The sequence below is a fragment of the Cetorhinus maximus genome, chromosome 10 (assembly GCF_964194155.1).
Source record: "Cetorhinus maximus chromosome 10, sCetMax3.hap1.1, whole genome shotgun sequence".
Classification (NCBI taxonomy): Eukaryota; Metazoa; Chordata; class Chondrichthyes; order Lamniformes; family Cetorhinidae; genus Cetorhinus; species Cetorhinus maximus.
In genome coordinates this window covers 102103681-102125597 of record NC_135888.1, presented here as the reverse complement: position 1 = coordinate 102125597, position 21917 = coordinate 102103681, and the positions used below count along the sequence as shown (strand labels likewise).

General features: G+C 43.3%; 1 protein-coding gene across 6 annotated transcripts in view; it reads right to left on the bottom strand.

Moving 5' to 3' along the window:
• LOC144685895 (rho GTPase-activating protein 26-like) overlaps positions 1 to 21917 on the bottom strand; it is a 272264-nt gene that overhangs the window by 164673 nt on the left and 85674 nt on the right. For 5 of the 6 annotated variants that reach the window (XM_078550900.1, XM_078550905.1, XM_078550903.1 and 2 more), the window contains exons 2-7: positions 20886 to 20981; positions 11027 to 11088; positions 8716 to 8787; positions 7361 to 7462; positions 3600 to 3710; positions 1837 to 1941 (exon numbers count right to left, since the gene is read on the bottom strand). In XM_078550900.1, coding sequence (XP_078407026.1) covers positions 1837 to 1941; positions 3600 to 3710; positions 7361 to 7462; positions 8716 to 8787; positions 11027 to 11088; positions 20886 to 20981 — 548 coding nt within the window. The remainder of the gene's footprint in view (positions 1 to 1836; positions 1942 to 3599; positions 3711 to 7360; positions 7463 to 8715; positions 8788 to 11026; positions 11089 to 20885; positions 20982 to 21917) is intronic. The other variant, XM_078550904.1, reaches the window with a different exon arrangement.

Below are 21917 nucleotides of genomic sequence, written 5' to 3'. Positions count from 1 at the left end.
ATTTTAAAAAAAGCAGGCTGCAGGATAAATACTCTCTCTGCCCCACCTTTGTGTTAAAGCTTGCTCAGAAATGTCACATCAGGATAACTCATCACAACTTTATAAACTCTCAAAAGAATGGATAAGTAGAGTCATCAAGGACAGGATTTCACCAACAAATCCATCTGAAAGAAATTCCAGGCCTATTGTGGCCATTTGTTGAATTCTGTTAGATCGACAGTGTCGAGATCTCTTCGAATTTTACCCTCTTAAAAGGAAACATTCCCATCCTCCAGCTTCTGCAGGAGACTGTTTATTCTGTCCTGTTTTGTGTTTGTGTGTGAGCAGTTTGAATATCTGTTTTTTTAAAAAGGGGGAAAAAAAATCATTTCACTTCTAAAGTACAACTTGTATGTTAACCAGTTTATTAATTTGTTTTAAAAAGTAGCTTGTTTTATAATAAATCAATTATTTCTTTGTGTTTACTGAAAGAAGCCTGGTGAAGAGTCTTTTTATGATGGGAATAACAGATCAAAGGTAAACAATTGGCCAGTTTTGTGGGTGAATTAAACATTTAAACTATTGTTATGACTTGTGGAGAAGTGGGGCTAGAACTAACTGCATACTCCTCCCATCTCGGTCCATAACAGTATTCTAATTGAACTTGCACGATATGGGAATGAAAGAATGCATTTTAGATGACAAAGGTAAATCAACTTTGAACATGTCAATGATAAGAGGAGATTGCTTAGTTGTAAAACACCAAAGAACACACTGATGAAATCTGGCTAGATTTTTAATCACTTAAGATAGGAAACACATTAAGCCAGGTGGGGTCATTCTGCTACACCACATCATATTGCAGTGAATAATTTACACAGAGAGATAGTTTGGGGTTTCCTTTCCTGACCATTAGACAGAAAGGTCTTGTGGCATGTGAAAAAATAAAGCATTTGTTGAAGCTTGTTTATTACCTTGATAGGCAGCATCCCCAAGGGCAGAATTTTTCCCTCGTCGGGTGGGCAGACGCCCAACCCGAGCGACAGCAAAATAGTGCACAATGACGTCGGGCGAGCATCCCAAAGTCATCAAACATTCTCGTGATATTTCGCTTGGCAGGTGCACGCGAGAGGTGGCAGCGCGCCCACCGACAATTAAGAGGCCTGTTAAGGCCCTTAATCAATTAATTAAATCAAATTTTTTGCTGCCTGTCCAACCGTTCGGTTGGTGGGCAGGTGAATAGGCCAAGTGGCCTTTGCATTTTGTACAAAACCTCATCCACGGGCAGGATGTGGTTTCGACCAGTGATTTTTTAAAAAACTTTTAAAACTCATTTGTAACATGTCCCTGGTGATGTGATAGTCACATGAGGGGCCATGTTTTTCTTATTTTTCCATTCTTTACTTTTAATGTTAAAAATCTATGGCTCTGAGGCAGCTCTGTGCCTTCAGGGAGCTTTCAGTGCATGCTCCCCCACACATGCGCAGACTTTAGCGTTCATGCTCCTCCCGCCCCCACCCAGCAGCACTGAGGCTGTGAGCATGCCTTTCACGCTGGCTGGCTGTTAATTGGCCAGCTAGTGTGAAATCGTGGGCGGCGGTCGGTATCACAGCCGCTCTCAGGCCTGACTGCTGCGCCTGCCCGATGAGGTAAAAAATCCTACCAAAATAACAAAGATTTAAAAGGAACAGTTTCCTCTTTTTACTTTCATTTGTTTTGATGGCCTCTTATTCATTTGAACTGTGTGCACAAATGTGCAAAGAATTATTAAACATTACACCAACTATACGCAAAAATTCATTGCAGCAATTTTTTCTAACTTTTTTGTGGGCGGGGTAAATTTACCCCTTTACTTACATTCTGAATGCTGATCTGAAGCTGGGTCTTAAAATGTCCAAAGTCTTTTGCCAATTCATACCCATGATGATAAAATGTGAAGAGTCCTTGTAAGAATGCAAGCAACTGTAAAACAACACCAAGTAAGGCAGGGTCATAAACCATGAACTTTTGCCTTCATCAAATGTCATGCTCCAGCAAGTTAATGTCACATTTAACTATGTGCCCTCAATTCAATAGCACATTACAGCACAAAAAACATCATTGAAAATGTTTCTATTTAAAATTGCATGCAATCAGAGAGACTGAACAGAGCACCAAATGCTCAAAGGCTGGATAGACAGTTTCTGCACACTATGGATCTCAAAATCAATAAGATTTGATAACAGAGTAGAAAACCTCTCCCTCCCAGAACCATGATAGGGTCCCCCTTGTCCTCACTTATCACCCCACTAGCCTCCACATTCAAAGGATCATCCTCCGCCATTTCCGCCAACTCCAGTATGATGCCACCACCAAACACATCTTCCTTTCACCCCCTCTGGCGGCATTCCGCAGGGATCGTTCCCTCCAGGACACCCTGGTCCACTCCTCCATCACCCCCTACACCTCAACCCCCTCCCACGGCACCTTCCCATGCAACCGCAGAAGGTGCAACACCTGCCCCTTTACTTCCCCTCTCCTCACCGTCCAAGGGCCCAAACACTCCTTTCAAGTGAAGCAGCATTTCACTTGCACTTCCCTCAATTTGGTCTACTGCATTCACTGCTCCCAATGCGGTTTCCTCTACATTGGAGAGACCAAACGCAGACTGGGTGACCGCTTTGTGGAACACCTTCGGTCTGTCCACAAGCATGACCTAGACCTCCCTGTTGCTTGCCATTTCAACACTCCATCCTGCTCTCATACCCACATGTCCGTCCTTCGCCTGCTGCAATGTTCCAGTGAAGCTCAACGCAAACTGGAGGAACAGCACCTCATCTTCGAACTAGGCACTTTACAGCCTTCCGGACTGAATATTGAGTTCAACAATTTTAGATCATGAACTCTCTCCTCCATCCCCACCCCCTTTTTTCCAATAATTTATATAGATTTTTCTTTTCCTACCTATTTCCATTATTTTAAAATGTTTTTCCATCCATTGTTTTATCTCTACTTTTTAGCCTATTTCGATCCCTTCCCCCCCACCCCACCCCCGCTAGGGCTATCTGTACCTTGCTCGTCCTGCTTTCTACCCTTAATGTCACCTATTAGCACATTACTTAGATAATATCACCACCTTCAACACCTCTTTGTCTTTTTGTCTATGACATCTTTTGGCTATCTCCACCTATCACTGGCCCTCTATCCAGCTCTACTTGTCCCACCCCCCTCAACCAGCTTATATTTCAACTCTTTTCTAATTTTACTTAGTTCTGTTAAAGAGTCATACGGACTCGAAACATTAACTGTGTTCCTCTCCGCAGATGCTGTCAGACCTGCTGAGTTTTTCCAGGCATTTTTGTTTTGGATTTCCAGCAGTTTTTTGCTTTTATCTATAGAAAAGCTAACACGCTGTGTATGAAACATGTGGATTAACATGGTGCAAATTAATATGATTTGAAAATTGGTGCAAAATAACATTCAAATTTGGAACACTCATTTGAATCAAATAAGTGGTGGGAGGAGAAATTCTGTAGCTTTGGAATCATGGACCACTCGGGTCCCTGAGCACAGTTATTTAAGAGATATACTAAACCTGCAATCAGTACTACGAGCCAGTTTGATTTAAAACGTTCACCTACTGGTTCCACAAACTCAAACATCTTTCGTTCTTGCACCTCGTGCACTCTGAATACGTATTCCAGTGACACTTCGTAGAAATGCTGTCGAACGACATCAACCTGACTATCTGCCTGTAAGTCAAAGCAAAAGTATTTCTAGAAACTAAAAGAGGCATCAGCATCCAATACAGAAAAGAAGCCAACAGCAATTTAGTTACCAACAGCAAAGTAGAGTCAATAGGTTTAGGACTGGATTCTAAATGTAAAATCGCCCCTTTACCTAAGAAAGGAGGATGAGAGAAATCAGCTGACTACAATCTGTTAAATTATCAGTTGTAGAGAAGTTTTACGACTCTATCATCAGTGACAGTGACAGAGCATTTAGACAAGTGTCAGCTGATAGAGAGTCAGGTAAAACTAATCTAGCTGCATTTTTTCAGGCAATTTCTATCACAGCACATAGGGGACCATGGACCTAAAATTAAAAGTACACAGAACTAGAGAAAATCTTGTAATTGTTTCTGAGGTAGGAAAGTAGGGGAAAGGGTCAATTTTCTGATTGGTGGTATGTGTCAAATAGTGTTCCCCTGGGATCTGTATATATATATATATATATATATATACATATATATTAATAACCTAGGTGGAGGAAAGGAGAGTTGTATACCCACGTTTGCAGATGACGCAAAGTTAGGAGGCATAATAAGTTGTTCAGATGGGAGGAACAAGTTACAAAGGAACATAAGCAGATTAAGTGAATTTTGCAAAACTATTACAGTTGAAATTCTATGTGATATTAGTTGGCTAATTGGGAATCCAGATGTGGCCAACTGTATTTTGTGTTAGTTAATTTAATAAATGATTATAAGACACTGTCTCTAGGCACGTGACATGAATTATCATCACCACATAGTCTCAGCTATCCCCGATGTCCAGGTCAATATTTGTCCCTCAGTCAACCTAATCACAAAAGAGACCGTCTAATTATTATGGGCGGAATTGTCCCAGATTTGCACTAAGTACGGTACGTACTTTGCGGGCACGTAAAACATCTCGTCCCAAACCTGCTGCATTAACTATGCATTCCCAGAAAACACGCTATTACCATGGTGGGCAGGCTCTTATTCGCCCGCCACGCCATCACCTCGCCGCTTCATCACGCCGGGCACCATATTTAAAGTCCAGCCACGCGCATGCCTCTCAGTGCTTCCAGCACATGACCACTACAAAGAAGAAAGGTAAAAAGACTGCAGCACCCAGGTTCAATGACTTATCCCTCAAGCACCTTTTGGGCCCAGTGGATGCTCGCTGTGATGTCCTCTACCTCGCTCTGGCTGCAGGATGGGCAGTAACCTCACTAATCCGGCTTCGGAGGCAGCTGTGGTCAGCGCCAATGCCCCGCAAAAGAGGACAGCCACCCAGTGCTGCTAGAGGATGAATGATCTCATAAAAGTAAGGTACTTAATAGTTTGAAGGAATGTCTCAATATTTCAAAATGTTATCAATTAGTCAATCTAAAATAATCTTCGCTACCAGAACATGCAGAGTGGTAGGACTGGAGGGTCTGGAGTGGGAAGGAGTTTGGAGTTGGGGGAGAGAATGGGGTCCGGGGGGGTGGGAGATGACCCCTGAGCTCTGAAATTTCTTCCCTAGAGGATTTTATGTCCCTCTTCTCTAAGACACTCTTAAAAATTACCTCTAAGATTATTGTCACCTGTTCTTATATATGCTTTGGTGTCAAATTTTGTTTGATAATGCTCCAGTGAAGTGTCTTGGGATGTCAGTGGTGTAAGTTGCTTAAATGCAAATTGCTGTTGTGCTGCAAAGTCCATTGCTCTTTATTTTTATTAATAGCAATGAAGAAGGTATTAGGACAACAGTACACAAGTTTACTGTTGGCATGTTGATGAGCATGGCCGGGGTTGGGGTTGAGGGTGGCGGTTAGGACCTTAGATGAAATGAAATTGCACAGATGGATCTAGACACGTCTTTGAAAGTAGACCAATACAGCATGATCAACCAGGGTCATTCCAGCTATTTAGACCATGCGGATTTGAGGCTGCTAAGTGGGAGATGGATACAGGTCAAGGGGTTCTTTTAAAATTGTATAGGACATGGGGCGTGTAAATAATATAGCTAAGTATAAAACTAAAAGTACAATTCTTACCTTGTACGAGGCCTTGGCATAATTGCATCTCAGAAACTCTGCCTAGTGTTCACCCCTCACAGAGTGGGAGGTATTGAGGCACTGGAAAAGTTCCAGCATCGGGTCACAATTTATACCTAATTTAAAAACCCTTACATTTCAGGACAGGATTTGGGAACTAGGGCTTATTGCTCTAGTTTTGGTAAGATAATGAAGTACATTTACCTGTATTGTGAGAGTGTACAGACAAGGGTAGCATTTGAGGGAATATAACTGAGTCCTTTAAAATAGTGAAAAGAATCAGATCCTTTCCAAGTGGCCAGGTTGCTTGGGAAGCCAATCTGAGCAGCAAATGGTCCCTGAAACTTTGCACCAGCTTGTAGAAACATTAAACATAATTGTCACCTTCTTAACACTGAAAGCGAGATTCTACTCACAATTTGCATGTACACAGGTCATTCAATTCTATCAAAGGTAAGTGACAAGTTTTCCCACCACGTGAAGGGTGAACACTAGGCAGTTTTCAAGATGCAAATATGCCAAGGCCTTGTACAAGGTAAGAATTGTACTTTTAGTTTTATATTTAATTGTACTATCTACACACCCCAGTGCCCTATTCAATTTTATTCAGCCTGTATCCTTCTCCCACTTAGCAGCCTCAAATCAGCATGGTGTAAATAGGTGGAATGACCCTGGTTGATCATGCTGTATTAGTCTACATTGAAAGACCTGTCTAGATCCACCTGTGCAATATCATACAAAATTTCAGAAAAGTCCTTCGAGATTCAACCGAGTTACTAAGCACTTTGAGAAAACCATAAGTAATCTTAGTGCAGGAACATTTTCACGAGCATCGGATAAATAGTGGCATCACCAATAACATAGAAATAAAGAAAAACTTTGAACACAGGAAATCTAAATTGAATCAAGTTTTGCTATGACTATAATGTTCATGATTTGACAGTTTCTGATACATACACAATAACTTGTGTGCTAAACTAACACTGATGAGGATATTTAAGGAATGACAGTTAAGCAAATGATTTATGATAAAAAATGTGCTTTTTTTGCCAAAATCTTCAAATCAGGAATTTTACTTTATCAAAATTAAATGCTAGCTGCTGATAGCAGCACCCAATAAACTGATGATGATCATTGATAAGTATTTCAAACAGAAACAGGATAAAACAAATGAAATGAGAATGAGTCGAAGCTTTGTATGCTCAAAAACCTTGGGAGAATTGGACTTAGTTCAGTGGGAACCACAGACCATCTGCATTGGTCTATGTCCCATTCTGCAGGTCAAATACAATTTTTATCATGTTGAGGGCATGGCACCTGAAAAGAGAGAGAGAACATAATCCTGCTTTCATGGTAGTTTTTAATAGAACTTGTTAAATCATTAATTGTTCACTTGCATGAGTCTGTCTTACCAGGTACAGAATTAGACAATAATGTTGCTTGGTTAATCAGATCTGGCACATTAATGTGCCAGATCACAAAGAATGGATACAAGATTGTCAGTTATGAAGCTTACAGTATTAAACTAGGTTGATGAAAAGCAAAACTATTACAAGATTCTAGATTTAAAATTAGTTTTATCAAATTTAGTAAAATACTGGGGCAAAATAATTACCTCTTGAAGATGAGAATCCTTTTTCTTCGATGACAGATTTAAATGCTTTTCTAGCACACTGCAATACTTTTCTGTTTCCTTATCATATTTCTTCTTTGCTTCCTAAACAAAAGAAAAATAGGAGCCAATGAAACATCTTAATTTAATAATGGATCACCTTCAGGTAACCAAGGAAGAACATGCAGTTCATTATTTTTTGTCAGGAAAGGACAGCACAAGAAGATTTGATAGAGCAGTTTAATTATAAATGGATGGCCATGACACATAAAATTAGACTGTTTCCAGTGTTAACCAGAATAAGGGGCCATACTGTAAGATTTAAGGTAGAGAGCTGAGAAACTTTTCTTCATTTAACAGAATTATGAAACTACATAAAGCATATGAGTTGTTTATTAAAGAGGAGACCATATCAACATTTCAGAATAGGTTAGGTACATCTGTATTCTTTTAATTCGAGGAAGCAATGATTGGGGCCACATGAGGAGGAATGTCAGGAATTAGAGATAATGATGGTTCAACAAGGGAATCAAAAGATGCAGACGAAGGAGTGCTCAGGCAAATTGATGCCTGCAGAAGTATTCTAACAAATGGTGGGCCAAAGGTTGGACAACTTAGTTTGAAAGTGCAGTTTAAACTGACTTGGGGAAAAGTTTTATTTTGGGAGTTGGCCTTCTCACCTGTAACACAGAGAAGATTGGCAAAATTCCAGCATCTAACAGTCAAATTGAACTAAAAAGGGCTTGAAGTTGATCAGCTGGTCAGATTCTTTATGTCAAAAGCAGACTTTCATGTTACAAATATTAATAGGCATTAACTATCTTCCTTGTCAATGTCTCTAATGGATCAGGCTTAGATGTATTCATTTACTTCACTGGTCTGCAGATTTTCACATTATAGCATTTCGAAGACTGTCCAACCAACGAGAAAACCTGTTTCAATTAAAGGCAAAGTTACAATAAGACTACATAAGACTCCCGCTGAAACCGTTTTATACGCTGGCAACTTCCCTGATTGAGGTAAAGGAACTTTCAGATACCTCAAACCAATTATACTTATCCTGTATAGTTAAAGACAGCATATTAAAATAATTTACCCCATGTGACTCAAGATAAAATCTGGGCTTTCTTCGAAATCTCATTGACATGTGGTAACCTGTTGAAGAAGCTTGTGACAAGTGAACCAGCTTGTCAAATTACAGAAAATGATCACTACAACAGAAAAGTACTGCTTATTAGCCAATCTCAGCTTTTCTTTGGAAAGAAAGAGGGAGGGGAGGGGGAGAAAAAGGGAGACAGAAAGGAAAGTAAAGGAATGGGGCTACTTGAAAGAAGGACAAAGAGAATTGGGCAAATTACCTTTGCAGCTCCAATCTGCTCCTTCCGAAATCTTTCCAATGGGCTGATGAGGACTTTACCAGCATTCTCAATCTGACATGAAAACAAAACAATGCTAGAAGAGTTGTCTATATACAGTGTAAGTAGATAGAATATGGAGAAGCATGACTCTAGTATACGGCCAGTATTCCTTTTCTCTAATAAGTTTGCCTGAACCAGGTGCAATTAATTTCATAATAGCATGTGTTTCTGATATTAAGCTTCAAAAAAGTTCAAACAATCCAAAGCAGAAGGATTTTTGTAGCTCTTAGAAATCAAAGTTCAAGACCACAAAGCCATCTCAAATTCATCATTAGCCATATTCCTCCGAATTAATTTTTCACTGACGGGTCAATCCTTTGCTTTCACAAGTCAAAATCAAGTTAAATACATATTTACTGTTTTAAGTAGAAGAATATTGCATTCTCCTATGACATAGGACAAGATTTTTATTTTGGTCTTGGGATGTGGGTGACACTGGCAAATCCACACTCATTGCCCAAACCTATTTGTGCTGAGATGATGACCAGCTTTCTTCTTGAACCACTATAGTTGCTGTGTGTAAAAACATGAGTTCTGTCTGCAGCATCACTGCATCACAGACAAACTGCATTTGTGTAAACCACAATCACTCAAATGCCATCTCTACTATAAGATTGTTTAACTTCTCTCTTAGTACAATCTTGAGCAATGCAAAATGAACTAAATGCACTTGTTGCAGTAGGCTTTTCCTTGAACAATTATGTTTGCAGAAACTGAAGTCAAAGCAGTCAACTCAGACAGAGTGGATAACAGGCAGCTTATCAAATCCAATCAGCTCCTGTCCCCTCCCATCCACTCTCAGCTCGGCTAGAATATTGTGCTAATTCTGAATAATTTTTTTATTCATTCATAGGATGTTGGAGTCGCTGGCTAGGCCAGCATTTATTGCCCATTCCCAATTGCCCTCGAGAAGATGGTGGTGAGCTGCCTTCTTGAACTGCTGCAGTCCATCTGGTGTAGGTACACTCACAGTGCTGTTAGGGAGGGGGTTCCAGGATTTTGACCCAACAACAGTGAAGGTGCAACAATATATTTCCAAATCAGGACAGTGAGTGGCTTGGAGGGGAACTTCCAAGTGCTGCTGTTATCTTTCTAAGTGATAGTGGTTGTGGGTTTGAAAGGTGCTGCCTAAGGGGGATTGGTGACTTTTGCCACTGTTCGTCAATGGTGGAGGGAGTGGCTGTTTGTGGATAGGGTGAAAATCCAACACACTGCTTTGTCCTGGATGGCGTCAAGCTGCTTGAGTGTTGTGGGAGCTGCACTCATCCAGGCAAGTGGACAGTATTCCATCACACTCCTGACTTGTGCCTTGTAGATGGTGAACAGGCTTTGGGGAGTCAGGAGGTGGGTTACTTGCCACAGGACACCTAGCCTTTGACCTGCTCTTGTATTTATATGGCTAGTCCAGTTCAGTTTTTGGTCAATGGTAACCCCCAGGATGTTGATAGTGGAGGATTCAGGGGTGGCAATGGCATTAAATGTCAAGGGTTGATGGTTAGATTCTTTCTTGCTCGAGTGGTCATTGCCTGACACTTGCGTGGTGCAAATGTGACTTGTCACTTGTCAGCCCAAGCCTGTATATTGTCCAGGTCTTGCTGCATTTGGACATGGACCGCTTTAGCATCTGAGGAGTCACGAATGGTGCTGAACATTGTTCCCTGATGGTTGCACATCACCACTACTGACCTTATGATGTATGGAAGGTAGTTAGTGAAGCAGCTGAAGATGGTTGGGCCGAGGACACTACCCTGAGGAACTCCTGCAGTGATGTCCTGAACTGAGATGACTGACCTCCAACAACCACAACCATTTTCCCTTGTGCTAGGTATGACTCCAAGCAGCAGAGAGTTTCCCCCCAATTTCCACTCACTCTAGTTTTACTAGGGATGAAATAAAGGTGAAGGATAAATTTACAACAGTCAACCTATAGCCTGTGTAGAATGGAGAATATGTTTCCTAAGTAGTATAGAACTGAAATAAAATATTAATTAAAAATACATATATGTTAAGATTGGAGTTAAAATGTTGAAGTTGAAGCATGCATTTTCAGTACAAACCAGGAGAGGGCATAATTACACCACCAACTCACTGGACCTTTTTTCCCAAACCTCTGCTCAACAATTCCCCAGAACTCTCAACATTCAAACAGCACATTTTGTATTTCACAAATAAAATCTTATTTTTATGCTAAGTACCCGTTACTGCTATCTTAGCGATCTATTTCATAAATACTTCCTAGGCTGCCACTCACCAAACGCCCTCGCTCATCTTCAAGATTCTTTAGAACTCCTGCGAACTCCTGAAGCGACCTCGCTTTAAAAAAAGTAGAGATTAGCCAGTAAAAATGTCCAAGGTTGCCTACAAAAATAAGAAATAGGACCAACTTATGCCACTGCGTTAAGGTGGCACAAATTAGATCCCAACCATCAATTATATTGGACATAAAACAAAACTGAAGTACAGGATCACATATTGGTATGGTTCAGTGTCATTTCAATGTATTGCCCCTACCTTTCTGTAATAAAGGTGTGCCTGCATTTACAGTTACAAAGAACTCCCATGCCTCCATGTATTTAGATAGAAAATTACATCTATAATAAGCGAAAATACATCACACAGAAGCAGAGATTAAACTAACATTCCACCTGCCAACTTATTCCACCAAAAATTGAACATAGCGTACAGTGCCCCATCAGGTTTTCATTTTAAGGCAATTAGTTAGATAAATGACACCTGTAAATATTTATTTTAAATACAAATTCTAAAAATCTATGCTCTCATGGTTATTCGTTCCTCACAATGATGGGAATTTTCCAGCCCCACTGGCATCGAGGGTCATGGCGGGTGGGGAGACAATATGGCGAGAAGGCCAAAAATCAGTTTTATGCTGTCTTGAAGCCAGTTTGCAATTGTTCGCTCCAACTGTCAATGGCGGACTGCATTTTCTGCCGCCAGACGTCGGGAACGTCATTTTAATAAACTTACATCTAATCATAAACCCTGCTCATCGGAATCATTCCCGCACATCAAATTTACCACCCACATTGGCGTGACCTCAGAATGGCATGTTTCATGACTGTCTTTAAAAGGGATGCACCTGGCGATCTGAACTTCGAGGGAATTCAGAGGTGAGTACACATAACCTGGTACAGCACTCGTGAGCATCGCCTGTAGGAGATCAATTATGAGGCTCTGTGCATTTGCAGGGGGAACTAGCATGTCACTTTTTCCCGGCTGGCTTTTAGTGTGGTGCCAGGGTAAGGGCTCCAGTGGGGGTCAGACCAGGATGGTGGTGGTGGTGGGGGAGGGGGGGTTGCCTGGGCAGCACAGACAGACTGAAGGACAGACTCAAACACATGCCAGAAGAGGTTGGAGGAGGGGGGTTCAGGGAAGCAGCAATGCACTTGGAAAAGCTTGTCAAAAGTGAGCATTCTTATGCAGCTGAGACAGTTCAGCTGCAGCTCCATTGACATGCTTGAAGTCGGGCCTCTGAAGCTTTTCTGCCCACTCAAGCAATGCAAAAGCATGAAAGTGCCACCAAATGCTCCATAACTTTTCAACCCTCAGGCACAGACTGCAAATTCATGTGCGTTTTAGGGGCAGCAGAGCAATTGGCCAACCGGGCAAGTAGTACAATCCCCTTGTGAAAGATGCCATGGTGTAGTCACTGGTGAAGGCGCTCACAGCCCCTTGCAATATGTCTTTATTCAGGTATGTACCGATATCCATTACGGTTCAAGCTAACAGCACAGCCTTGCAGTGTGGTTTAGCAGAATGCCTGCACCTGAGCTGAGAGTACAGCATGCAGTCTAATGGCCAAAGATACCGCCAGTAAAGCGGACTGGGAGGAGATGGGTGGGTTTTTAGACAGGCAATGAGCGCACTAAACACTGGCCATCCAAGTGGTGGCCAGCACTTTCCTGCATGCGTGAAGAGACCTTCAGACTTAATCAAGAGAGGTTCTTAGGACACATATGCTAACCCACATGTCTCTCTCCTTGATCCTGCAAGAGGAGAGCATCAGAATCTTGGAACCTGGTGATTGAGCGGTATGTCTCATGGCTTACAGGTACCAGGGAAGTAGAAGAGGGCAGAAGAGGCACCTGGCTCGGCAAAGGAAGGAGCACCTCTCTCAAAATTAACGGGTGGCAGGGCCTGCTGCATACGCAACTGAAGATCCACAATGAGCTGTTGCTGGTGGGAGCCTCGCTAGACTCAGGGTGTATAGAAGGAGCCTGTCATTCCTTCAGATGACTGAGAACCGGTGTCGCCGAAGACTGTGCCTGTCTAAGGAACTGGTCAGTCACATATGCCACCTGCTGCAGGATTTGGCGCAACAGGGACATGGAGGGCACCTACTGCCAGTGGCTGTGAAAGTGACCACAGTGCTCAATTTTTATGCCAGTGGCTCCTTCCAGGGCTCCACAGGTGATCTGTGCGGGATTTCGCAAGCCTCCACATACAAGTGTATCCAGGAGGTCATGGATGCCAACATCGCAAAGGCACAAAACTTTGTGCATTTCGCCCTGAGATCAGAAAAGCCTGGAGGCAAGAGTGCTGGAATTTGCGCAGACCTCAGATTTTCCACAGCTACAGGATGCTATCGACTGCACTCACGTGGCGCTTAGATATCCTGAGCAACAAGGAGTCAACTATGTCAACCGCTGAATGCGACCACCACAAACACATCCTGCATGTCTGCGATGATTCACAGGGACCATCAACGACTCCTACATCCTTAGCAGGTCTCAGATCCCTGACATCTTCCAGGGTCCATAGAGGCTGCAGGGTTGGCTCCTCGGGGACAAGGGCTACTCACAGAGAATGTGGCTGACGACGCCCATATGGCAGCCTCAGACTGCAGCAGAGCAACAGTACAACAAGGCTCATACTGCAATCCAGACTTTGGTGGAGCAAACTATAGGCATTTTGTTAATGAGGTTCCAGTGCCTTGACAGGTCCTGTGGAGCACTGCAAAACGATCCCCACAGGGCGTCACGCATCATTGCTGCTTGCTGTACGCTCCACAACCTGGCGCTGCAAAGGGGGAGGAAATGGAGGAACTGCACGTATCGTCCGATGAGGAGGACGTTGAAGAGAATGATGGTGATGAGGCTCTCGAAGGCAAGGATGCCGGTGATGAGGCCATCGCACTGGCCAGACGAGGCACGCACACTTGGGAGGCCCTCATAGCTGGAGGATTGGTGGAGGATGATGATGAGATGTAGTGAGGACAGTCCTGACATCCTCGCCTTTTAGCTGAGGCCAGCTCACTTGCGTTCTGTGATCAGGGTCATCTCATGGAGATGCAGCTGTGAAACTTTAAATGCACCTGATCCTTCGTCAGCCTTCAGCACCTGACCCCTTCAGGAGCACAACATCACCAGTCACCGATGCTGAATAGATGGGGGTCCAGCCTCACCACAAAGGTGCTGAGAGGAGACAGAGACTGGATGATGGAACTCTGTGATGCCTGCCCAGGACATTCTGGCAGCAATGACAAGCATCATCGAGGTGGAGGCATCACTAATATGTCCAGTAAGTGTTAAGCTGGACCATCACTTTGGTCTGAAGGTTACACACTGCACAGGGAAGCGGCCCTGGGCTGAGACACCTGCCTTTATCTTGTGCAGGAACCAAGGTTTCACATCTGAGTGACACAAACACTGCTCATCATAACAAGGAGCCAAAGGCAAGGAGACATTCTTGGGAGTTTATTAACAATAGTGAACATTACGTACAAGTGATTAACACCCATGCCAGGCTGCGCAACTACATCTTAACTTTCCTAAACCTGCCGCTACGTTTGGTGCTCCGCTGACATGCACAGTGGAGGAGGAGGCAGCTTGCTGACTGCTTTGCCCTGTTTGTGATGACCTTGGAGTGTCCCCTGGAGGGCCAAGACCTGGAGGCCCCCGGCCTGCTTTTGGGGTCCTGTTGTGTGGCAGTAGCATCCTCCTTGACCTGTAGAGCTGGAGCTGCTGAGGTCACAGGAAGAGGGGATTCGGATGGGCTGGACACTCCTGGAGTCACTTGGGTGGATGGCCCTGCGGTGTGCACCTGCTGATCCTCCTCCCTATGGGTGCCCAAAGGCCTCTGGCTGACTCCTTGAGGAGAAGGGGAAACTGGAGTGAGATCGAGCTGCCCCGTACCCCTTGCGTGTTGACACTGTTGGAGGAGTGATGGAGTTCAGCCCACGCAGCAGTGCAGGACCGATGTCCTGGACCAAGGTCTCCATGGCGGCTCCCATCCTACCACTGTTGACCTTGATGTATTGGCACACTGGAACTATCCCCTCAGACTGAAGGCGGATGGACTCCTTCTCCATCATGCCTTGCAATCTGAGCAGTGCAACGGACAACCCTTCCTGATGGTCCTGAGCTTGCCTTTGCAGGTACAGCAACTGAGGTATGACTGAATCCAGAGGCTCCTCATCTCGCTCGGACTCAGCAAATTTCTGGCTTCCAATAGTCCTCCTAGTGCCGGAAACCTGGGCAGTCCCTTCTGCCACCTGCTGTGGATCAGACAGTGTGATGTGCTCACCAGATTGTGACCCCGAGGCTACTCTAGAACTAGGTCACACCAAGGTGTGGGTGAGCATTGTGACAGATCTTCAATTAAGGTTTCATCAGGTTCTTCTTCCATGGTGCCTTCAGGGCCTGAGTCATGGACCCCTTCGGCTGCTTCCCAGACGTGCCTGCGAAAGCAAGGAGAGATAATTAGTGCAAAGCAGAGGACTGCGGAACAGAGGAACTGACTCACAGCATGATTGTCCGATGGATGTTGCACGGCTGTTCCTCACTTGGTTCAGCACCGCCAACCTCACCATCAGCATAGAAACGGTCCAGATCGCCGCCGGCCGGCTAGATAACTATTTTCAAAGTCTGTGAAGACCTTAACGTCAGGCATTCCTCCACCAGTCTGCGACCTCTCCCTTTTGTTGCATGCCAGCTTGTCCTGCATGAATACAGATGGAGAGAGTGTAAGCAGGGTGCCTGCCAGGCCAGATGATAAGGATGCCTGGCATGAGTGATAGGTGAGTGATACCATGGACAGGATGCGGACAAGATCCACAGGGCAGATGAAGGCATGTGAACTGCCAGCGAGTGAGATCCCTGTGGATGTGTGAAGGGCTTGTGAACATGTGGGTTGAGAGTGATGAGAAGAGTGACTTACCCTGGCAGAATGGAGGAGATCATTCATCCTCTTTCAGCACTGGGTGGCTGTCCTCTTTTGCAGGCATTGGCGCTGACCTCTGCTGCCACTGCATCCCATGCTGAATTGGTGACCTTGCTTGCTGGTCTTCGCCCTGGGCGGCAACATCCGGTAGGCGGTGAGAGAGGCATCACTAAATTTGGTGGCAGCTGTTTCCTCCCTTTGGCAGCCATGACTTTCCAGCAGTTTCTGATGCCTTAAAGAGAGCTAGCTTTGCAGGAACACCCCTTAAATAAGGTGCCTGGATTACTGAAGGCCTGAGGTGACGGCGGAGTGGGCGAATCAGAGGCAATATGCCAGCAATCCGGCATGTTTCCCGGGAATGCATTACTAATAAGGCAGGACGGGCCGGGAATGGGATGATACGGTGCGAAAAACTGCCATTGTGGCTAACGGGTAAAGTGTCCTTTTTCCCGCCCACTATCGCACTTTGTGCCAATCTGGGATGATTCCCAATGTCTTTCTGATCCATCTCCAGACAACAATATTTCATGGGAATGAGATGGCATTGTATATATAATCTGTCTCACAAATGTGCAAAGTAATGACAGTGAGGGTAATGGGTTACATAAACATGGCATTTAGACTAGCCATTTGGTGTGTAGAGTGAATCTAATTAGATTTGTTATGCTTTGATGTAAACTGTTCAATAAGTGAGCACTGAAGAAATAAGTTGTTGAGTGAACAAAACAAACCACAAAGTGGTCTGTGAGGGAGTAACAAATCTAAAAATTACTTTCTTAATTGAGCTAATGAAGCAGAAAATACACATCACTTTTAAATAGGGTGGCCACAACTCAAGTCAGTTGATCTTTTACTTTATTGTCAGTTCTTGGTTTACCTTACCTGGTCAGAATCACTAAAGTTCTTACAACACTAATGCTGAAACCTGCAAGGCTTTAAGGTGGAGAAAGGAGGATAGAATGCCAACTTATTTCTTTTCATCTCATTCCCTGTATTTGAGTATTCACTGGCAAGGGCAGCATTACTTGTCCAAGTCCAAACTGGTTCAATGCAATTAAGTGGCTTGTCAATCCACCACAGACAACAGGTAGGAATTAACCATGAATCACACAGCAACGTGTGATTTGTTGCAAAAGTGTTCTTTATCCTCAGGGTTAACTAGACTGCAGACAGTTTGATCTAGGTTATATTTTTAGGTTTGACTTTTGCGCTCATCAAGGGTACACAGAAATGGGGCAATTTCCATTATTAGCATAATCACTATGTCAGGTGCAGTTGCACAACTGTAATTCCCTCCACTCTACCACAACAACGTGCCTTAATGCCTTAACATCAACCTTAACAGCGCTGCTTATTAAATAGACAGTTACTGGGGAAGGGGAGAATATTGCTTCCACCCTTACTTCGTGCCCCCACCCAACACTGCAAATCCCAGAATTCAATCCAACATCTCCTCATTCTGTGTGATTGTGCATACTTTGCATATTATTTCCACATTAGCCATTTTTGTAGCCTTGGTAAAATTGGCAACATTAAGCCAATTAGTGACAAATTAAGTTTTAAGTGTGGATTATTGTCTTCTAAGAGCTGAGTGGGAATTGCCAAGTTAATTCTGCATAAAAATCTTTCCAATCAGCCTGGGCAAAATTCAAATAAAACCTGGTACAAGATCCCACCACTCAAAGAACTCAAACTTTACATACAAAATGAGCAACATGAAGGTTCAACACCTGCACAAGGTGAAGGAATATTAACCCAAGAAACCCTCCATCAGAAGTCCATCACAGTTAACAGACAGCGCTTGCCCAACCAATTATAACAAAAGAACACCTAAAGACAGCACCATTCAGACCAACAAAGGAGATGCAAAACCCAAACTTCCATCAGCCATAATAAATCAATGAATCTCAAACATTACGTCTATTTCCTGTGAGTTCTTAGATGTTGACCAATCAATGCTTCTCAACAATGGTAACTCTGTGGGGGTGAAGTATTAAATTATGGATTATGAATGCTAACAAAACAACTAAAGGATCCTGTAACGTTCAGGAAACAATAATGGGGGAGCACCAATCTCCGAGTTAACGCTTTTACACAGTGGCCATTCACTTAAATTGAGGTACAGGGGTCATTTTCAGATGGAGCCGAAACCCACACCACCCCTTGGGCTTGGGCAGGAGAATTACACTCTGGGGAAACAAATGGGAATTGCAAAAGGGAGGCTGGAATAGTGTGGAGCGTGGGTAAGAAAGAGAAAAAGCTATATTAAATGCACAAGAACAAACAGGGTGATGAACCAGGATAGGGAAAATAACTTACATGGGAAGGGAAAGGGTAATTCTAATAATTGGAGGTCCATTGGTGGGAGGTGCCTTAGTAATGCACAGAAAACGTACCTTTACCTATGGACAACATGCACAGCAAATCAGTGTTGGACACAGCCCAGAACTTAGTCACAGGACACTATAGCTCAACACTGGCCTAGTAAATTAATATCAACGGTCTCAATCAGCCAAATAGAAGAAAATTCTAACTTACCACAACAAACAGTAATTGGATATGACATTTCAGAACAAATTAAATGCATTGGAGGAGAGGGGGTCAAAAATGGCAACCAAATACTCATCCAGGAAGGAGTGGTGATAAATTGACCAATGAACAACAGCCCTGTAGAAGACTGCCCTGATAAAGGGATCCGCAAAAGGTCAAATAGCAGGAGAGTACATTACAATAGTTCCTAAAAACAAAATTCCACTGAATGATTCATAGAATCATAGCATAGTACAGCACAGGTGGACACAATTCAGCAAATCCAGTCTGCAACAGCAATTCAGTTAATCCCACTATCCTGCTCGCCACGAGGCCCCAGACTTCCTTGTGTCCTGGGGCTCCAGCACTTTGATTCTGGGGATTGTTTGTAGTTCCAGCAGCGGTCACAACTTCTTGGACCACGGAGCTGCGGGTAAATCTCTCTGAGGCAGGACTGAGTGAGGAAGGAAAGGCTGCCTCAAGCCAATCAACGCTCCTCAGTGTTTAATGGCTACAGGACATCGCTGATCGGCTGTTCCCTGCTCACAAAAACATAAAATGCTGGAAAAACTCAGCAGGTCTAGCAGCATCTGTGGAGATGTGTTCCCTGCTGACTTCTCCGGTTTTTGCCCATGGAGGAACTGGGGAAATTACAGCAAACCATGCCAGTTCACTGAGATCAAAACCATTTTCTTTCAAGCCCCACGCAAAATTATAGTTTAGAAACGGCTGCTTCTTATTGAAGCAGTTACACCTATTGTTGCAAAAATCTGGTTCATAATTCATATGTTTTAGAATATAACTTTTAGTTTTATGAATTAAGTGTTAACTGCAGATAAGTTGGGGCATCTGACTGAGAAACCAATAAGCAACCTAATGCAGCTCAAACAAGCTTGGAGTTAATTATAATTAATAGCTAACCTAAGTTTATCTTCAATGTCAGAGTTAGAAGTGTAAACACTGAACAATAGATGGCCCACTTCTGGATCTCTTAGTAGAGCCTGGGTGTCTGATGTTACCTCCAAAAGAAGCTAATTAAGCTAGCAATTCTGGGAAAGAGGGTCGTAAAACTCCATTAGGGATAGAAACTATTCATATGGGTTGCAGAATCAATAGTTGTGTTGAAGGTAAAATAATTGGTTTGCATTTCTGTTTCAACCATCCCAAAGAATGCCATATTACCAAAGAGAAAGTGATTCAGAGTGGAGCCTTGATTAAAAGGTTTGTTTGTTTAATTTATGTGCAAGTGTGCTTGCTGACAGGAGTGAACAGCCCGCAGTCAATTCAGTTTGGGAACAGGCAGAGGGAGTTGCCGCTTTGCTTTGGTGTGGACTGCATCTCATTGGACTGAGAGAGCCAAAAGAGATGACAGTCAGTTAGGCCTGCACTTCAAGTAGAGAAAGGACTAACTTCCTCATTCAATGCATGGAATGAGGGTGCGGCTCTATCTCAGTTTGGATTTTGTGAGGGAAAAGCAGCTGAAGATTTTCTCCAGCTTGCAACTAGTGTAACAAATCTAAAGCGATCCTCACAGAGCCTTGTGGCAGAAAGCAGTCAGCAAAGTTAGCTCAGAAAGCAGTGGGAAGGCAGTTGGGTACCTACTGGTAACCCAAACAAGGAGCTGAGGCATCCACAGTCATGAGATCTGTGAAGAAAAAGTGGAGGATGGCATAGCCAAAAAGCTAATTGAAGACCCCATAGAATCTTACCTCAGAGAATAGCTGGAACATTGAAGAGAAATCAAAGCGACTTCCAGAGGGGTGTGGGCAACCTTTGAGTTGGTCCCTAAAGAAGTGAATGAATCTTCAAGATAAGGACCTTCATAAGATAAGGGAACTCTTGGGCAAGTAACAAGTAGAACTGAATTTACAGCATAAGTCTTTATAAACTACAGTGTTAAGATAGCGATGCTTGATTTATTTATTTTCTTTTTGTATATATTAAAGTTTCATTTTGGTTAAAAATTTGAAATCTTGTGGCATAATTCTGCCTGTTAATTACTGGGTGTTTGGATTTCTTCTTTAAATGTTAACATTCCCTAGCAGGATCATAACGCTGCCTGGAATCAAAAGTTGCCTCACTGAGCCGTAGCCATCTTAGACCATGCGCCAGCAACACTTCACCTCACCTCACCTTCCTTAATCCATTACCCACAAAAGCTGCCATATTAGGCCATATCTGACTCCAACCATGCACCAGTTATGCTCCAATTCATCCTTGTTAACAGACGACCCCACTGCAAAAACTGAAGTCAATTTAAATGAAAATCAACTGTGGTGAAAATAGCCTATCAATTCACTATTAACCCATTTTGTGCAATGGTCATTGAACAATTTCATCCATTTAGTACTGTGAAGCTTGTCACTAAGGGCATGTTGAGGATAGAATAAAATAAAACTCACCTATACAGATCTCATCATCTGTCTCCGCATCTCCAATGCACTGAAACTTAAATTCATTTAATGATTCTGCAAACTTCCTCTTCGCAGTGGATAAATCTGAATACAGAAAGCAAACAGAATTTAAGTAGCTTTGTCAAGAAAAACTGCAGCAAATTTTACCTATTTGGGATGTCAATAGGTACAGAGATGTGTGCTTACATAACAGCCACTCTAATTAAATGCGCACAATGCTTAGAGGCATTCTAGCATGCTAAGGTGCTACATTAATAAATACAATAACCTACCAAGCCTTTGTCAGCACCTACAGCTGGGAGTCCTCAAATTGGAATTGACTCACTTGTTCTTTTCCTTCTTTGGGGTGAGGTTTTTCATCTCAATTCATGTTTCTTACTGACTTGAGGTAATTACAACAGGAGTGGAAATGGTAGGTGGGGGGAAAGGGTTTAGAAGAAAAAGCCAATTGTGTGAAACACAACCCTACCCACCATGAGCCTGCCTGTTTCCATTTTAACCATGACGGGTTTTAGAACATCCAAGTAACCGACTCTGAACAGGCTGGTCTGCAATAATATTACAGGTATATTCACTGAAATTTGAATTTCCCAGGGCTCAGGAAACCTGGCAGCTAAAGGGGGACAGGAACAGCTGGATTCAGAAGCTAAGTGCTTTTTATAGTGCAGTTCGTGAGCCAGGAGGAGCAGGAATACATCCACAGCCCAATCTGCTACTGACAGTCCATCTCCTATTTCCAAACCCACAACCCCTCCTGGCCTCCTGTCCAGCACCCCAACTGCTGTCCGACAGTATCCACCAGCCACTGATGTTTCCTGGCTGCCAAGGACCTATTCCAACGGTCCCCAACAACAGCATTTTACCACTGACTTTCTCACCAGCCAACCTGGTAATCTGGCTGGCTACCAGATGGGAAATTGAAAAAGAAATTATAATGATGAAACGATAACGCAACAGGATCTTAGCATTTCCGGGTTTCTGTGCCACAAACTCCCCCATCAGCCTGCGTACTATAAATAT